This window comes from Ruditapes philippinarum, unplaced genomic scaffold (genome assembly GCF_026571515.1).
Source record: "Ruditapes philippinarum isolate M1 unplaced genomic scaffold, ASM2657151v2 ctg4567_1_1_1_1, whole genome shotgun sequence".
Taxonomy (NCBI): Eukaryota; Metazoa; Mollusca; class Bivalvia; order Venerida; family Veneridae; genus Ruditapes; species Ruditapes philippinarum.
Window position 1 is genome coordinate 18,095 of NW_026856688.1, and position 20,418 is coordinate 38,512.

Here is a 20,418-nt window from a genome sequence, read left to right on the forward strand (position 1 = left end):
TCCTCCCCCCCCCAAAAAAAAAAAAAAAACAAAAAAAAAACACAACAAAAAACAAAAACAACAACAACAACAAAAAACTACAAAAACAACAACAAAAAAACCCACAGAACCCCCCCCCAAACAAACAAAAACAACAAAAACAAGTCTTTTTGTGAGATAAAAATGATTTCATTCTGAGGGATAATGGGCCTTTAACAGAACTTATAAGGTCTTATTTCATTTGTATTGCCGAGATGTATGGTGGCTGATTTGTTACACTTTGCGTGTTGCGTTGTCGAACTATATCGTCATCGCCTTTTCGTCTTGTCGCCAGCAAAACGCGCCAATCTGCGCATTGGCACTGTCTTGTCGTCCTGTCGCTAGCCAAGCACGTCAAACTGCACGATGTCGCCCTGTCGCTTGGCTTTTATAAATACCAAAGCCGATTTGGGCCAAGCGAAAATATCACATCGCAACAACACGTCGCACGACAACTCGCCATTTGGCGTGCATCGTTAGCGACATGACGACCAGACGAAAGTCCGACCACGCACTGTTTGGCGCTTTGTCATGCTGTCGCTACCGACATTACGACCCACAAAAGTGTTCCAAATCAGCCACCATAGAGAGGTGTACAAAAAATGTTCGCGTTTAAGCCAGATAAAAATGATGCACAAAATAAATTTTTCTATCACTGTGATTTTATTGCAACCTCATACAATTTAACAATTTACAATTTAAGTGTTTTGTTTATACAACCGATAGGGTTTGCAAAAAATGCATCCGATAAGAAAACAATCGATTTGAAGATGGGATTAGTTTATTTAAATCAATAAAGACAGTCACGTTGTTCAAGTTGTGAAGGACGTACGTTTTCAATGAGGTAAGATTTATGACTAATTTATAACAGATCAGGAAAAAATAATAAAACAGTGTATTTTCATCAGATTTTAAAACAATTTAATAAATGTTTACGTACTTTGTAAAATGCATTTTGAAAATAAAACTGAAATGAACATTGAAAGCAATTTACACCTCGCAATTTTATTTATCTGAGAAAAAGAGAAAATTTCTATAAACTTTTAGATTGACAGTAGCCGGATGTATGAATTATGTGAATGTCTCGATTATTCAATGTCAACGCACAGCAATGTGAACAGTAATATTAGATTAATAAGTTATAAAAATTCATGTACCACAATATATTCACATAATATTTCAAGATTACATTAATTTCAAATGGATTCGTCACGAAGAAAGGTTTATAAAATGATAACGACTATTTTATCATTCTAATCCATCAATCGTGAAATTGAATGTCCAAATTTATTTAGATATTATCGGTTTTTTACGGGTTTATACCAAATATAACCTTAACCTCTACCGTAAGGTGGATGTCGTAAAACTAGGACAACGGTTGTTTGAAAAGTAATACACATGCAAGTTAAAAACAAGGCGGGAAAGTGCCTGCGGTTGCTCTCGGTTTTCATATCGCCACACGTGTCTCTCAATACGTCATATTTTGCTATACCTAACGGAGCTGTAAATAATAATATACAATGATTATAACTCGGTATAACAACAAATTTATCGTATAGTAAGGAACTTAAAGCTGGTACCCTAGTTCTTAAAATAAAACGTTTTTACGATTCATTCATATATTAAATGTGTACACCTGTGATGTGATTATATAAAGAAGCCTGAACCATCGTGTGCGGTAATATTTGTCATACACTGTATTTGCCCATTTCAGATAACATGGCATCAGAAAAAAATCAACCCCTATCTGAATCCGTATGTATTTATTTGCATAATTACAACTATATTTCCATTGTTGTTCTAGGGTTTCGTCGATTTGTTCATTTAAAACAGTTTACAACATTTGTTTCTTCTATTTAGATTTCACTTTAATTCCATTCCTTGCTAATGCATCTAAAACAGCTAAAATCAAATGTTTTGACAATGAGCTTTTTTATTTAAATAGCAAATGACCATATAAATAAATATAATTGCTAATTTATTGGAACACTGGACTATAATTACCAGTTATGAGTTTGCATATTTACAAAAGAAACATTTTTAACACAGTTATCCATGTTTATTGTATAAAAGACTTTTACTTAGTAACATTAATTTTTATTTTTCTTCATCTTTATGTCATTAAAGCATGCTCATTATTTTGATGACTACATAAGAATTTATTTAAGGATAAACCATGCATACCTGACTGATGTTTACAAATCTGTTAACAAAATGATTCCCAGGAAGCAAATAACATGAAAATTGCAGATTCGGTTTGATTTAGTCTGTACATGCAAGTTGCTTTCGAACCTATATCCTCATAAGAAAGAAAAGGAAGAATAAATATGGGTTATTTGAGCTGTATATTTAAATAACTTAAATATTTGCCTCTATGTCACATTCTAATTCAATTGAGGTAATTATGCCAGATACTGAGTTTTGTTTTCAAATTTCGTTTATGTGTGAACCTTTGTTATTTCGATTTGGAGTCTGGTATATGGTGTCTCCGTTGTTGAAAAAAAAACACGAGCTTTTAAATTTTATTCTAATCTTTTGCTTTTTTTAGCACATAACAAACATAAACGTCTTGTATTGTGAAATTAAAGAACTTAGTCAGTACTCATCTCCCATTCTAATCATATCTATATTTCGAATGAACTCGATTTCTCAAAAACAATGTATTTCTTGTAATCTATAATCATGCCTTATACAGTTTTTTTTATTCTGGCCGTAAGAAATTGTAAGCAAAGGCCTTAAATTGGTGTTTAAGGTTGTTTTGTTATTTTGGGTCAATGACAGCGGTATGGCGCGTGTCGAAGTTGAGAGACCTTGTTGTCATAATTAGATTCATTACGTTGTGAGTTTATATACTAGTGACTAATGGGATAAATTTTAATGAGTGCAAAAAGTTGTTCTGGGGTTTCGTCGATCAAGGAAAAAAGCCATAAGATAATGCAGTAAAAACGTCCATCCATTTGTCTGTCCGTCCGGTTGCCACTTCAATGTCTGCTTAATGTATTGATAACTATTAGATATTCTGTTTGTATATGTAATTGGGAGAATGGTTATGGGCCTTATTGATTTTGAGGTCTTTAGGTAAACAGTCAAGGTCACAGTCATATATATATAGTCTAATACAACCAATAACCTGAGTGGGCATAAGTATGAAAAAACTTGTTATAACATTTACCATGACCGATACATGACCCCTTTTCAGGCTAAGGTTATAGGGTCGAATGTTAAGGTCCAGTTAAAGGTTCTGTACAATCCTGCTCTGATCAATGACTTTGAGAAGGAAAAAGCCTACAATGATTGTGAAACATGGTAGAAAAACTGCTCATGGTCACTCGATGACGCCTAAAACTTTAAGGTCGAGGTCAACGTCTAAGGAACACAGAAAAGTATAAAGGCCGTATCCAGAAATGATATGTTTCAGTACTTTCAAATGATTTTTGAAAACGTCTTGATTCAGAAATCATATTAACTTAGGATTATGGGAAAATATTTATTACAAAAGAAGAAAAATAGGAAAAAAGGATAGTTTATATTAAACATGCTTAGATAGATAGATTTATTTATTTCAGTAATCAGTAATGACATGGTAAATACATATCCAATACATGATAAAACAATAAAAACAAATATCAATGTATAAGAAGTGCACCATATCAAAAACATCATTACAAGGATAACACAAGAAAGAGAACAAGTTTCAACTTTTCGGCATTTTCTAGTTGGGTGGTTCCAATATTCCTACTTGAATAATGTTGAATCACCCTTAGGGTATGTTGCCTGCTTTTTAAATTTGTCTTTTGACGTCTCATCTGTGATACGCAGGCTTCATAACCTCTGATCCCCTTTCAACATTCCATTTTATTAAGTTCCGCCCATTGTTTTCTCGTTTAGGGCACACGCTTTTTATTACTTGGGGACCATACGCCGCTTTTCATGGAATGGCACGGAAGTGCCACATCGAAGGTTCCATGATGACCGCCATATGAACACATCTGCGGGTGTTTCTAAATTCAAAATTTTACTATTTCACGTTTAAATGTTGAATTCTGCTTAAGCCGGTGCTAGGGGCGTGGACGGTAACTTGCACTTTCCAATATCGTCCATGAACAGGCTCAATCAAACCGAGCCTGCAACATTTTCAATTTTGCCGTGTTGGGCTTTCTTTAGGGAATCTGTATTTTTCTATTTTAATCTCTTATTTCCATTGTGGTCCTTAGATACTGATGGTTTTGACAAAGAGAGGCATGAAAATGACTTATCATAGTTTTAAATTGAAGAAAGACAATAGTATACATAAAATGTTCAAATTAAAATAAATGAATAAAATAATAAATATTAAGACTAGAGGATAGACACCCTTAAAAGAGATAATTACCCATTAAGTAAATGTTTTTAACAGATAATTTAAAATTGTATAATTTTGATTCCATCCTAATAGAAGAGGGTAGTTTATTCCACAATACACATACATTGTAAGCAAAAGACCTTGATCCAAAACCTTTGACATTAGGTAGCATATAACAACCACTTTCACTTGACCTGGTTCTGTAGGTATGAACAGAATTTAATGGAATAAAGTTTTCTCTCATATATTCAGGGGCAAGTCCATGTTTTATTTTAAAAACATTACAAAGGACAATTTGATCAACTCTTTTCTGGACAGGTAGCCAATTTAAAATTTTGAAGTGTTCATTATCAATATGCGACCTATCACCAAGATTTAGAACAAATCTTATTACTTTGTTTTGTGTGACTTGGAGTTTATCCTTCCAGTACTTAGTAACCCCGGGAAACCAGAAACAACATGCATAATCAAAATGACATTGGATGAGGGCCATAACCAGAAGTTTTTTTAGAGTGAAATGTGAGATAATCACGTTTTCTATACAGAAACTTTAACCTTGCATTGGCCTTTATAATAATAGAACTTGCCATTGCTTCACCGGAGAGAGACTGATCAAGTGTTGCACCTAGATATTTGACATTAGAAGTTGACTGTATATCAGTCCCTTTACAACTGACATGAAGAGATGAACCTGTTTTTAACCTATGTTTAGAACCAAATAATATTGTCTCTGTTTTGCCTAAGTGAAGGGAAAGTTTATTGTCAATTAACCATTGACTGACAGAATGTAGTTCATCTGTCACTTCCTTTTCAATAGATGACCTATTTTTACTTGCAACAAGAATAGCAGAATCATCTGCATAAAGAAGAAGTTTATTTTTAACAACAGCCTGCATATCATTTACATAAATCAAAAATAATAATGGTCCCAAGGTAGACCCTTGGGGAACACCACAAGTAACCCTTTCATGTGAGGTAAAAGTACCAGATACATCACAAGTTGTTGCCTATCAGACAGATATGACCTAAACCATTGTAAAACATCAGTACTAAGGCCAATGGCTTCTAATTTCATTAAAAGGTTTGAGTGGTCTACTGTATCAAATGCTTTTTGAATATCCATTAAAATCATGCCTACAAGATTACCTTTATCCATATGTAGCCTAATGAAATCAGATAGATGTGTAAGACAAGTGTCCGTGGAAAAAACACCTCTAAATCCTGATTGAAACTTATATAAAATGTCCATTTCTTTAAGATAGGAAGAAATCTGATCGATCATAGACAACCTTTTCAAACATTTTAGAAACAATGCTTCATAGGCCTGTAGTTGCCAACTTCAGTTTTATCATTCTTTTTGAAAAGAGGAACATCTCTTGCTGCCTTCAAATCATCTGGTACTATGCATTGTATCAATGACAAATTTATAATGTGTGCTTTAGGAAAGGCAATAATAGATGCGCTATCTCTTACAAAACGTGAAGGAATACCATCCAGACCAGCGGATTTGTTTGAAACTAGTTTATTCAAATACTTTATTACACGCTTACCAGACATCAATGAAAAAGAAAAATTATTATATATAATTCTTTTTGAAAAATAAAAAGAAGATACAAACTGTTTACCAAAAATGTTTAATGATGGAGGTAATTTTGCTGTAAGATTTGATGCAACATTAAAAATGTTAAATTCTTCAGTAACCTTTTGTTTATCAAAACAAATTTCATCACCTATTTTTAATCCAATATTAATCTTAGAACATGAATTATCCTTTTTAGATGGTAGACCAAGCTCCTTAAGGGATTTCCATAAGGTCTTTGAATCATGTTTTATGATTGTCACACGAATTATTAAAATGGTTCTTTTTCGCCATAAAAATAAGTTCATTGGCTCTATTTCTATATGTTTTGTAATTCTCAAAATGTTCATGAGTTTTATTCTTTCTATACAAATGAAAAGCTCTATCTCTATCATTTAAACATTGTAAAATTTCTGGACTAATCCATGTTTCAGTACGTTGTTTAATACGCATTTCCCTAACAGGAGCAATGTTATCAACAACATTTAGAAATAAAATCCAAGCTTCAGTTACACAGTCACATAATAATACAGGAGACCAGTCAACTGCAAGTAAAGATTGCTGGAAATCATTCTTATTATAATTTTTCATTGAACGTGCTTTAATAGTGTTATGCTTGCCAACATAATTTTTAGTAACTTTTCTTATACAATAAATAGTAAAATGATCACTACAACATGTACTTAAGACTCCTGACTGAGAAATTTTGTCTACGTCAGACACAATAATAAGATCTATGGTAGAAGACGATGTATGACACACTCTAGTGTGCTCATTAATTAACTGTTTAAAATGAAACATATTAAGAAAAGTACTAAAAGACACACTGGCTTATTTCTTTGTTTACAAACATCAATGTTAAATTACCTAAAATAAGTGTTTCATGTTCAATAAAATGAGGAGAACTATTGCACAAGTCTTCAAGAATGCCAATAAATTCCAACTGTTTTGGAGGTCGGTAAATAATGCCCACAAGAATCGGTTTAGCTTTAGGAAGAAGGGTACCCGCCCATGTCGCTTCTAGCTGCTCGTGTTGTAGATCGCTTCTTGTGTTAAAAGTTAAGTCAGTACGAATGTAACGACAAACTCCGCCACCATGCCTGTCTCGTTCCCGACGAATGATTCTATAATTCTGGATTTGAATTTCCGTATCTAAATCAGATACATCCAGCCATGTTTCCAATATACCTATGCACGCTGCACTGGATTTATGTGCCCTCTAACTTAGGAAGTACACTTCTCACATTCACATGTATAAAATGGAGTCCACGATTATTAAAAATTTTGTACTCGTTGTCAAGAGCTTTGCATCCCTCCTTACAATTTTCAGGACCTGGACAAGGGTGGACATCCCCACACAGTAGCAAACAAATGGACAGGAAACTGTTTCTATTATTAATTGAATATACTGATTGTGACCTCCTCTCGGCTGCATTGTTTTTAACATTTATGAAATTGGAGTAAAATGTTAAATTACCAAAAGAAACTGGAGAAATATTATGACGATCCACAATCCAATTACTATCCGAACACATGTACACTTTACATCGGCTGCCACTATTTATAAATAAGTCATTGTCCGAACACTGGTACACAATAAAAATATGCTGAGTTTCTTGACATAAAAGACGTATGAGATAAAAAGTGTAGATAAAAAGTATCCTCGTTAGTTGCATTTCGTCAGGATGTATCAATTTTTAAAGAATATTTTTCCTTTTGATTAATAAATTCAATGTTTACAAAAAGCAGAAATGCCTCACTAGGTCAAACACCACCAAAAAAAAATAAGAAAAAAAATTCAAATATGTTTAACAACGAATAAATAACTCACAATTTTCCCTTTCTTTTTGCAGCATTCCATAAATAGCGACTCTAAAGTTGAAGGTAAACTTAAACAAGAAACAAAGATATTCAAACTATATCTTAAAATTGTTTTAACAATATCACAAAAGTAAACAGTCATGTTAAATGCTACTTGAATACAGTTATAAAGTCAAAATATAAATTGGAAATAATACGTTTGTAATTTCTCTCTTAAATGATAACATTGATGTGAAGTAGTATATATTATTGATAAAATCTATACTCAACTGAAGTTTAAACAATGTTTATAAAATTAATTGTGCAGTAGAAATTACAAAATCTGTAAACAACGTCAGTGAAGATGATCATTCTACACGTCAAGGAGATAGAAAAAGTCTCGTACCAGAACCGTCTAAACAAAAAGGTAAATAATGTAAATTGACGAAAAGAAATGTCGAAAAAGAAAGGGATAATATCTAATTAAATTGATTAAAGTTCATCATTGATGTTTTTTGTCGATTACTTTTAACATTATGCCTTCAGATTCATGCTGATTTTGATGAACGTTTTGAAATTTCATTAAAAGTAAAATATTGTGAAGTTAACAAAAAAGTAAAATTTAACATATTGCAAACGGTCATGTAAATGTGAAATGGAATTTAGAAATATGCAAAAATGTCCCTTAATGCGTTGTTTACGCAGTAAACTTTGATGATAAATACTGCAAAATCAGACATTAATCGCACATTACATGAAAATAATTACCAGAATCTTGAATATATTACTTTCTGTAATATTATACTTTTCTTGAAATCTTAGTAATTTTTTCTCATATTTGATTTTCTTGGAATATTTTGGCTGATTTGGAGGCATTCAGCTTTAAATACTAATTTAATACAAGTTGACATGGTAGATCAGGACTGTATGCATTTTAATGAACATTATTTTAATTTTTAGATTAATAATATCAATGTACTGATTAACGCATTAGATTTAAGTTTTTGATTTCAGCAATGTCTGTTCACATACTGATAAATCCAAGTACAAGGTATATGAACTCTTCATGTATATAAATAATAAAAAGGTATTCACATAATTTGTACATCCAGCGAACAAAGTTATACGAAGTAATCACTGAGTGAAGAGTCTTGTTCGTCCAGAGAATGACGTAACAGCAATCATATTGAAATAGAAAATGACAGTTGAAGAAATTTCTAGATTGCCACCCTTAAATTGCTTTTTGAGAATGATAGAGATTCTCTATTTACTATGCCCTTAGGTGGATATGAATTTGTAAATTTCAATGCTTATTTATAAGAGTATCTTAAATCCTTCTATATTAAATTCAATGTTTGGATACAATGACTCCCAGTTTTATATGTTAATGAAATTTCAAGATGCAGGCACTCTCTGGCTAGTGTTCGCCTTGAGATTCTTCTTATTTTCGCCAATAAAGTGGAAGAGAAATGGTTGCTGGATAAGTCTCTTTCACCTAGTTTGGTTTGCTGTGTTCATCGCAAAGACTTGGTACCTCACAGTGATGGTATGTAAAGAATAATTTCATTTCTTAAACCGGTCACATTGGAGGATTTAATCATACCAAAATGTAAACATATTCACCAATATATGTCCGTATTTTTTGATATTGTTAGAAATACAAAAAATCATAAAAAATACATTAGATAGAAAATTCTCGAAATGGCAATAACTTTTTCAATGACAGTTGAATTTTCTGTTAAACGATCAAATGATACATGTTTACTGTCTTTTTCCTTTTCAATAAGAAAACTTTTGTTTGGGACAAATAAAAGAAAGATTATTTATCAAACGTATTATTTTACAGACATTTGAAATAGGAAATTGTCGTGAAACTGTGTTCAGTAGCATAGAAGATGGTTACATAGCGTTACATCACAACTTATTAAAACATTGGGATGCAAGTAAGATTTTTCTTAAATCTAGACAGCCGGAACAAGTAAACTCATTGATGTTTAGATTATTTTAGTTTGATATGTCTGTTTTAAATTGGTTTTATTTGTTACTTTTTTATAGAATATATTGATAAATACGTGACTGAAGTAAAAGGCTTTACACGGAGGGTTCCATGAATATCAAGTGATTAATTTGCATTATTAACAAGGCAGAAGGGTATTAATATTAATTTTAATCGATTATTTAGCTGAATAACAGATGTAAGATATCAACTGAAGACCTATGATTTCAAATCTTAATACCATAATGTAAAAGCATAATGACAACTCCGGTAATTTCATAATGAAGAATAAAAGCATTAAGAATCAGTGAATATCTTTTAGATTGACAATACCGCAAATATATCCTTTTTATGCAGAAAAAGATTTAAAAAACCCTCTGAATTTATCAAAATATTAAAACCATCGCTATGACAGTTCAGGAGTTGAATGTGTCTTACCCTCTAGTGCCAATTTAGCATTGCACCATATTTTATGGAAATACATTACATGTTTCAGGTTTTGAGACGTTGCCATATCCTCCATCTACTGGGAAGTTCGCTGTTTATAATCAGGAAGATCTACGAAAGAGGATCAATTATGCCGTCGAAAATGTAATGTTATCATTTCTGTAACAGAAGAAAGATTTAATCACATTCATATCAGTCTATTCTTATCTTTTTTATGAAATCATCTACAAATTGAGAACAAACTGAACTGAAATATATTTATTTGGACAAATATCTTACTACCACTCCTTGAAATTATGTGTGTACTTTAAACACACATAATATAAATTAATGCTTAACTTGTTATCATAACAATCAAAACAGCAATGGAACAATGTATTAAAGCGTTGAATTGAAGAACCAGCCAATTATTTAATATGATACACACTGTTATTTCTATTTACAATTTACATTTTGAATATAAATATTATTTGAATTGACACAACTGTTCTACGTAGGGGTATTAGAGGCTTTATTTTAAGATTGTACGTGCATTTTTCCAGGTCTTGAACGCTGAAGTTACAGCAACTGGATATTTCAAGAGATTTGAGAGTGATTCTGTAACGATAAATCTCGTTTATTTTGATCTGGAACACGATCATGGATTCCATAATTTTACCAGAATTGTCACGAACAGTAAGTGAGTTGTTTGATAACAATCTTATTATTTACGAGAAGAGGAAGGGATTGTTGAATTTTAAAAGCATTCTGGAAAACAGTGTCCAAAATCTTAGTAGAAATATCCTCAAGACTTTTCATTGTAAAAAGAATAGATATAACAAAATGCTTAACATAAATAAATGTGCGGACAAATGTAGAACATATTGGTAGATTTGGTAGAGGTTTAATTAAATTACATAAATTAAACAAAGGTATGTTATTTAATTTTTATTGTTTTATTTTACAAAATGCTTATTTACACTTTTTACTTAATCATTTCCAATTTGCTTTATAAGATATATATCTATTTAGTCAATAAAAACTTTGAGCCATACTATGGATTGTCAAAATACGAGGATATCTATGGCAACACATTATATAGCTACAATATAACAGAGGAGCTAGACATGCTCAATATTTCATCTTCTCTTGACAGGTAAACATCTATATTTTTGTTTAATTATGTACCAATAACACATAAAAGGGACTCTGATAGGACTTGAAATTAATTAGTAGATTAATGTAGGTCTAGACCAATAACATATATGCAAACATTCAGATCATTCGCTCACTCCCTTATTTTGCATGATAGTTATTCTAATTGTGAAAAATGATCCAAAATTGTTAAGCTTTACTAAATCGGGCAAAGAATAGCACAAATATACGATTTTCAATTCATTTTCTGGGTACTTTTTTATTACTAATTTTTGCATATCTGTCTGTATTGAGTGTCCTAGCTGATATATGTTAGAATTACAAATTTTATGTTTTGAGGATCAGGACCTCATTAAAGTTCGTTTAAGGTTAAAAAGCAATTGAACCTTTAGCACATGTCATAAAGAACTTTTCACCTTGCAACAATGTAAGCATGGGTAGGCAAATGAGTAATCATCGGTTTTTGGAAACCTACCGATAACCTTTTTAGTGTCCCCATATTATTCTAGAATAAGAACCAACAATAAATTGAAGGATGGGTTTGGTTTTTTTTTTATCAAATTTGGCCTCGAGTAATTGAAGAACAACAAAGTTAAGTGTCGATAAACAGACATTTCAAAAACATGTGTTTGGAAGAAAAAACGCGAAAATCTTAAGTGGCTAAATAAAAAACTGATATATTGAGTAAAATGCCATACTAGTGATTGTGAATAAATCTTTATTAGATCTGTTCCATTGTTCATGCGATCATCAGAGTTAGTATAATTAGCCTTTAACGATGTAAATAAGGATAATGCATTTGTCCTGTTTTGAAATTGGAATAGTCAATTCAAAGCTAAAATGATTTCAATATAAATATATAAAAAATGAGTCTCAGAGTACGGATGGCTATAATTATAAAAACTTAAAAACAATTTGATAAAGAGTACATAGGTATATAACTTTATTAGAAATTGAATTGATTAATTGCATTAAGGATCATATCTTAATTTTATGTTTGTTTCTTGGCAGAATGTTGCTTTTCAACATAATGTTTTCATTGCACACTCTAAGAGTAAGCAAGTCATACAACGATTTCAGATGTCAGCATATATATGGAAACGTAAGTAGTTATGGATAATTGCATTTTTTGTGTGTGCAGAAACCACAGATATAATGAATCGGTGAACGAAACATAAAACAGAAAACTCAATCGCATCATTTTGCATACGATATGTGCTCTCTTTTCGTTGAAAATTTTTATTTTCATTCACGCGAAACATATATTTCTTATTGTCATTGTAATTGAGCGAATCAATGTTATAGGATTATATATACTAGTATGTTTATTTTACGAGGTCAATTGACAGGTTGTGATTACATTACATTTTTCTCTCCTTAACTTTATATACAAAATATTTGCTGATAAATATAGCTGATAACAAATTCTGTAAGTTTATATTTTGGTGATAATTATTTTTGAAATTGTAAAAAAGTATTTTGTTTTTGTTTACAGGTAACATTTGATGATAATAACCACAATGGGCAGGTTAACGTTGGTCTCAGCACTTATACAATGCCAATATCATGTTCTAAAATGAATTTTTCGCAAAAGGGTTAGAAAAGTTTTTATTTCCACGACAAATAATTTATAAAAGGGAGTGTTATTTTTGTTATGTTTTCCATCTATGAATTCAGTTGTATATTGTGAAGAAATATGTCTAGCTGAACTTCTAGTGGGAATAATGACTATGTAGAAATTCATCTTCTTTCTGTGATTGCAAAAGATGATACAATTTGAATTGTGACAATAATGTATTGATCGGAATTACAAGGAGCTTTTTATTGCAATATTCCACTCGCACTTGCTGTAAATGGCAAGTGATTGTGATGAATGGATTCCAAAAATGTTTGATGAACTATATAATTATGCTCATGTTGCATAGATCTTTTCAAATACCTATAAGTCAGTAAAAATATTTTTATCCCTTATGTATCCATTTCACCAAAATGACAGGTATTTGTTCTTGTCCAGGCTAGGACTGTAGCATTTAAAATGATATACCGCATAGAAAACACCGTTACATCATAACATTGCTTGTATCAAAATAGGTTAGCAGAGAAACATCAATTTGTATTAATGTTTGTGGAAGATCTTATTATCAAAAATTTATTATAAGTTAAAAACAGAACATACAATTTGCAGGATTATTTTCTATCACGCAATATTCATAAATCGGTATAACATATATACTTGCTTTGAAATTTTATAATAATTCAGATAATATTTCACCATCACAATTATAGTTTGTTTAAGTTCTTAACTATTTCTAACAATGGTTAATTCGTATTACAAAGTAATCATCACAATAATGCATAGTTTAGTTTATACGAATTTATTTTATTTCAATTGTGTTAAAAGCTTTAAGCTTATTGAAAAACTTTCTTGATGAAAAGTCATTTCTGTGCCTAACCAATACTTTGCAATGAGTATAAAGGGTCTTGCCCCTGACAACGCTTATTCATGCATATGCTTTGAATCAAAATAATACGTGAATTTCATAAGTTTTAATCCAGTATTGGGATAACTTTTCGTATTGTAGATTCTCCACAATGTAGAGGATACACCGGTTATGTGGACAAGCGAGTTAAATTCTTGTCATGGACCACTGTGATTGGTGATGCTCTTTTATTTATTGGGGGAATCTATACATTGTATGTGAGTAACCTGTCGCATTAAAGTAATTTGTCACATCATGAACATTTCATTGCTGGTAGAGTCCAAGTTATTTGATTCATATATTGGTATTCTAATAGATTATGTCTGCCGAGCTTAAGGCATGTGACGTTATAATACCTTAATTTGTACATTGTACTACTCTTTTTTACGCTTGAGAAGGATCCTAAAAGACACACCGCTTAATTGTCTTTGACCTATAACAAGCTATACTAAGGACAATAATTTATATTGAGTTGTAGTTTGGTTCATTTTAAATAAGATAGCATATTTCTACATGAGAAAATATTATGGCATATGACGTTATCAAGAATTCCTCCAGCGAAACTAATAATATTCCTTAGAGTGTCTGAGTAATTATCTAATGTATATTGTTGGTATTCTGTTTCAATGAAATACACAGTCGCCTGTGTTACATACCTTCCAACAAGTTTGATCATATTCAATTGTCTTTCATAGAGATATCGCGCATAAAATTTTCATTTTAATTTTCATCTTTAAAGTTATATCTTTTTTTTTTGAGTAGAGAACATATTTATACATGAAGGTTAATTATCATCATATCTACGGTGGGTCGTGCGAAGAAGATAATCTTCCATGGAGTGAGTATTTATGTAATATAAAATGGTGGTATATTACATCCATTATTGGTGATGTCTTCACATTGATGGGTGTTGTATGGATAGCGTCAACGGTAAGACAAATTTATATAAAACAAAAAAGGTTCACACGTTCATAAATTATTATTAAATGAATGGTCAAAGTATTTGCAATTTAAAGTCAAAGCTAAGCGATTTTTTTTAAGGTTTTAATTCTTATGAGAAGGCATACGTCGATGCTTCCTTTGGTTTTATCTTTCAACGTCGCAACTATATATATTAAAAAAGATAAACAATGCAAGTACGTTTCACCATAATGTTTTGTTCACTGTGAAAATGAGAAAGTAAGCAAGTAGTTTGGCATTTTAAAGAAATTTATGATAGAAATATAGGCAATATTGAATGATTGCAATACTGAATTTGTTTAACGAGTTGAGTTGAATATTGTTTTATGCGAGTCTCTTGCAAATTTTTCAGCGAGTTCAATAAACACAGAAATGAACACGAATATAATATTATATTTATCACATATACAAAATAAAGACTATTTCAAGTAAAAAAGAATATTTTTTCATTGACGTGCCTATGGTGTTACGCTTACATTTAGCGCGTCTTAACACTACGTTTCTATAACACAAATGACGCGCAATATATTTTTTTCGGAGCAGCAAAAGCGGAACGGGTATGTGATACACAGTTAAACTAATTGTCGTTTTTGGAGGAAAAAAAAACGGATATTAGGTTTTATCGGGAGTATCTTATTTTTCGCTTTATTCGCGTGTAATGAATATCGCAAAAAAAAGATTCGCTGAATTTTCATTCAATTTAATACAGGGATTTCGGATACCTACAAATCAATTTAACAAATATCAATATCCATGGTTGAATTAAATATGTTTGGTCTTTTTATAAATATTTTTAAGGGACATAAAATATATCAAGCGACACATTTAGCAATTTGAAACATGTATTTTTGTTTACGCCTTTTTACCTGGTTTCCGATATAATAAGATAATTCACACCTTGCAAACATAACCATCTTAACAATAACATATTACATGTAACAATAAGGTGAGACGAGGCAAACAGTGTAAAATACCGAACAATACATCAATACTTAAATGGAAAATAAAGTTTCAAATGTGAAAACAATAACTCGCTGTCAAAAAGAGTGCTCTCATTGTCATCTAAAAAAAAAAACAATGTACAATACAATCGCTAAAATTAGATTCGCTAAATTAAGATCACTGCAAAAATCGAGAAAATTTGCCGTACGCGAAAATAACCTGATATACGGTATCCTTTTAAGATTATATATGAATAAATTTGCTTAGAGCTCTGTCCAGTCCAAAGCATTTCAGGTGTTTGAAAGAATGTGCTTAAGGCTACTTGCAGCAGTATATACGGAACAGAAAATCACGCGAATAAAAAAAATACCTTTTAATACATACCGTTCTTATGTCTATTATTAAGCCTCCTTAACTGCTTCTACTAATACTTTATTTATACTTTAAGCTCGGTGAGGAGGACAATGATTTTAAACAGCCTTTGAAAGAATGGGACAAAAATGTTGTGTATATTGGCTCAGGATGTTTATTGACATGGTTTTCTATGTTACGATTTATAAAAATTAATCACAAGTTCACGGTAAGTAGATACAAATAATCCTCAATTTGAACATTTTTTCCTTTAAAATAGAACAAGTATAAAGAAACAATGGATGTTTCTGTATTCATTTCAATATAGGATTGGCATTAAAAGATCACAAATTCACGGTATGTAAATATAGATAAGCCCCAATCCTTAATTTGAACATTTGTTCAACATAAAATAAAACAAGTATTAAGAAACAATGGATGTTTCTGTATTCGTTTCAACATCTAATTGATATTTAAAGTTGAACATACTAGTTTCTTAATAGTAAAAATCGACAGTAATTTAACAAATAACAAATAATAATAAAAGACAGTAAGTCTTGGTAATTGTTGATTAGAAATTAGATTAAGGTACAGAATACAAAACAAAATACTTTCATCCTGTTTACAGTCGTAAATGCAATATTTTGATTTTGCTATTTACTTTTAATTTATATAATAATCAGCAATAAAAAAACTACTAATCTAAATATAATAATCTGTGCTGTAACCAGTGTATGAAGAAATGTTGTTTCTTTAGAGGTCCATTATTTTTGTTTCAGTTGTTGTTCAAAACACTCCAAAGATCAGCTGTAGATGTCCTCTTTTTCTTGTCATGTGTAACAATCATCTTTGTGGGTTTTCTGTTTTGTATATATGTTGTACTTGGACCATACAATATTAAGGTATTTTAGTCTTGTATAAATCTAATCCCATTCAATTAAAGTGTTTTACGTCACACCGACACTGTTCAGGCCATATGGCCACTTTTCTCCTGTTAAGTTGAGAGAGACTTCAATCTCCCGTTTCTGTCATTTGTCAAGCTCGTGTACTAACGTAAATCCACTGACTTTCGGAATTGTTCAGATCATAAATACAAATGGCTTGAAATTAAATCAAGTGCTCCACTGAGACAGTAAAACTTTCTTTGATGCAGAAAAAAGGATAAAAATAAAATTATAAACACAAGCTATAATGCTTATTATGTCGAAGCGCAAACAGTTAAAGTTGATAAAATTCTACTCTTTCAATGTAATCTTAACCGAGTACTACACGAAAAATAAAAAAGTGAATATTTCACCAAAACTGTCAAGTGATTGAGGTTGATGTATAACAACAATGAGTAAAACTGTTAAATTTTCAGTTTGACAATCTTTCTACAACTGCGGAAACATTATTTTCGTTGATAAATGGTGACGAAATTTTTGTATCGTTTGAATTTCTAAAAAGGGAAGAGGCTGGAGACCAACAAAGAATATATCTATTCTCAAGAGTTATCATCTTTGTCTTTGTTATCATCTTCACTGTGTTTGTCTTAAACCTCTTGATAGCTTTGTTCAACAGCGCTTATGAAGTCGTTAAGGTAAAGTTAATTATAGTTGTATTTAAGTTGAACGAGTCATTCTTAAGATGTTATACTTTTTTCCCTAGATTCTGTGCTATTGATAACTAATAATTATGTTTTTTTAATTAATTGTTAAAATGTATTCTTTCTATGAAAAATTAAAGCAATTTTTACATCTTGTTGTCTCTTAGAAATTAAATTTACCATAGTTAACCTTAAAAAGGTAAGTATATTGCTTAACTCTTTTATTGTTTGAATATCCTAGCTTAAATACGAATTATTTAACGTCTGATCTGTTATAGAAATCGTACGAACAAGAAGAAGAAGAGGAAACGAAAGACATACCAAAGACGCTGGCGTATTTCATGTGTAAAGATTTCGAAGAAAATGCGAATTGTGGAAGGTATTACAGTGCCTCGCTTGATGAAAAAAGCAGTTTACTTAGACACAGATGTGGCAAGGAAAATAATGATAGGTGTTGTTTTTGTACATGTGGAGTTTTCAACACACTGGTCCATTTCTTATGCTGCCATACTTTTACAATTTGTTGTTGTCATTGTAAAGCAACATCAAAGTAAAAATAACAAAGTTATTTATTCCAGCAGAAAGTACATGTATGTTTCTATCCGCAATATAAGACTTCAATGTCGAATCATAAGGTATTTGTTAATTTTCACAGGAAGAAGTTTTGTTTTACAAGAATATGCGTCAATACTTTTTGGTACAATATAAACAGTCTCGTTATATATCCCTTTCTAAACGAAGAATAGAAGTCTTCCATTCAAGTGTTGAATGCTTTAATATAATTTGTCTGAAATTGCAATGACGATGTATACCAACAAAACAGGCACTCGATTATGAATGCATGTTAGTTTCGAATCTTGTGTGGTACTTCACTCTCCAGCTTGCTCACGGAACGTCGGTGTTCTACGTGGGTGCTCGTTCGTGAATAAAATAATGCACGGAAGGGCATCTGACGTCTTCCTCAACAAGTAATCTATAAAGTCGCCATATGACATCTTCTTTGTTGGTGCAATGTAAAAGCCAACCAAACAAAATAAATTTGTAAAAAAAATAAGATGAATGATTCATTTCACCTCAGTAATTTTTACGTAAATAAACCTTCTTGTCATTATTATATTATTATTTATATTAGTTTGATTGCAAAGAAGAATTATTCATTCGAACCACTCTATATTGTGCTGCCTGAAACAAACTGGTACTGGTTTTATGTTAGGTAAGTCAACATGGTCGTGGCAAAGAAGTGCTTAAACGGTGAAAGACATGTACCTTTATCGCTAGGCTACCGTCTCCCTCTTTGAATATTGATTTATTAATTGTAAATTTTTAGAGTTTTATTAGAAAAGAAGCTTTAAAAAATTTGCCAGGCACAAGTCCATGTATTACAATGCTCAAAGAACATTATATCCCGGTAAAAGCAATAGATTTAGTCTGAATAATTATTTTTAAATATTCATTTTTAAATGCGTTAAACATGCTTTAGAAAAAAGTACAAAATTTTTAACTTCTGATGTTGATAGATTTTCTTCATCATAACTTATAAAACTACAGCGTTCTTTTTTAAATCTCAAATAATTACTGTTTGTTTATAAAAAGCAGCTTATATAAAACATGTCTTTTGGTTTTCATTCTATTTTCATTACATGTTGAAGTGTCTCACGCTTACCCGTTTTAACAGCTTAGGTCGGTAAAGACCAACAGATGAAGAAGTCTTAGATTAGTGTTCAACATTACTTTGTTTATTTATGATAAGATATGACATTCTGTTTGTATTTAATTATTTTTTCCCGACTGCACGCTATCTGTTCGTATACGGTACAGTCCTAACTGACACATTACTCCATAATCAGATATCTATGTTATGTAATTATTGTCAAGTATAACAAAATACGTACAGAATGTGCTTTCTTATCATTAAAACAAAGTTAATGTTTAATCTTTTAGTATGGTCGATTAAACATTATACACGTTTAAAAACTCGCTGTAAAAACGGTTGCATTTTTGCAAACCTTGACACCCCTAAATACTTTATACTGTAGCAAGAATATTGTCCTCCGTTTTGTCGTTTTATTCAACGCAAATAATACATGTGATTCTATTTGCATCGAAAAACTGCATATCAATTTCACTTTATAAAGTCAAGTCGTATTAAAGTATATCAGAATGATAGTGTATTCACAATCTGCTTAAGAATGCTGTTTATGCAGATATACTGCCCCGGAGATGAAAAAATTTATCCATCCTTCACAAAAGAAGTACATGTTACAAAATATTTGTTATTTTAATACTTGTACAATATATAATCTATTAATATATTCCTTTAATAAGCAACTATGTAATAAAAACATTAATTAAAATATATGAATGTTTAAGGTTAATCCCACGGTCCTAAATAAATGATAATGTATAATAACAATTTTGTTGATATTTTCTCATACTAAAATGTCTTGTTTATGCTATAAACACTTAACAATAGTGTTATATTTATCTTTACAGGGTGACATTTATTAATTTAGCCGATTTTGTATATAGTTATAACCAAACAATACAATAAAACTGAGCGTATATGCTTTCATTTGGTTAAGTGTATATCGCAAAGTCCTCCATCAATGTATGAAATTGTTGTTTATACATGTTAAAGACATGAACCAACGCCTTGATAATTTGAAAAAAAAAACAAAGAGCAACAATTTCTGGCAAAATTCATGAAAAGATTGTTATCAAAGTGCGCATGCGTGAGATGGATTGTCCGGGAAGTGTGTAAAAACAGAGGCCCGGTATACAATT

The 20,418-nt window shown here is 31.0% G+C and overlaps 1 protein-coding gene across 2 annotated transcripts; it reads left to right on the top strand.

Moving 5' to 3' along the window:
• The first annotated feature begins 795 nt into the window (after positions 1–795).
• Positions 796–18,748, top strand: LOC132747351 (mucolipin-1-like). Of its 2 annotated transcripts, XM_060736701.1 has the most exons (17): positions 797–862; positions 1,733–1,773; positions 7,793–7,823; positions 8,068–8,166; positions 9,140–9,285; positions 9,586–9,682; positions 10,232–10,326; positions 10,725–10,857; positions 11,194–11,317; positions 12,328–12,418; positions 12,812–12,911; positions 13,899–14,014; positions 14,559–14,726; positions 16,147–16,278; positions 16,829–16,951; positions 17,410–17,628; positions 17,913–18,748. In XM_060736701.1, exons 2-17 carry the CDS (start codon positions 1,738–1,740, stop codon positions 18,186–18,188), a joined length of 1,986 nt encoding a protein of 661 aa, XP_060592684.1. In that variant the 5' UTR covers positions 797–862; positions 1,733–1,737; the 3' UTR covers positions 18,189–18,748. The 2 variants fall into 2 exon arrangements, with proteins under 2 accessions (XP_060592685.1, XP_060592684.1); XM_060736702.1 differs by lacking the exon at positions 17,410–17,628 and having other exon boundaries at positions 796–862.
• Positions 18,749–20,418: the final 1,670 nt, after the last annotated feature.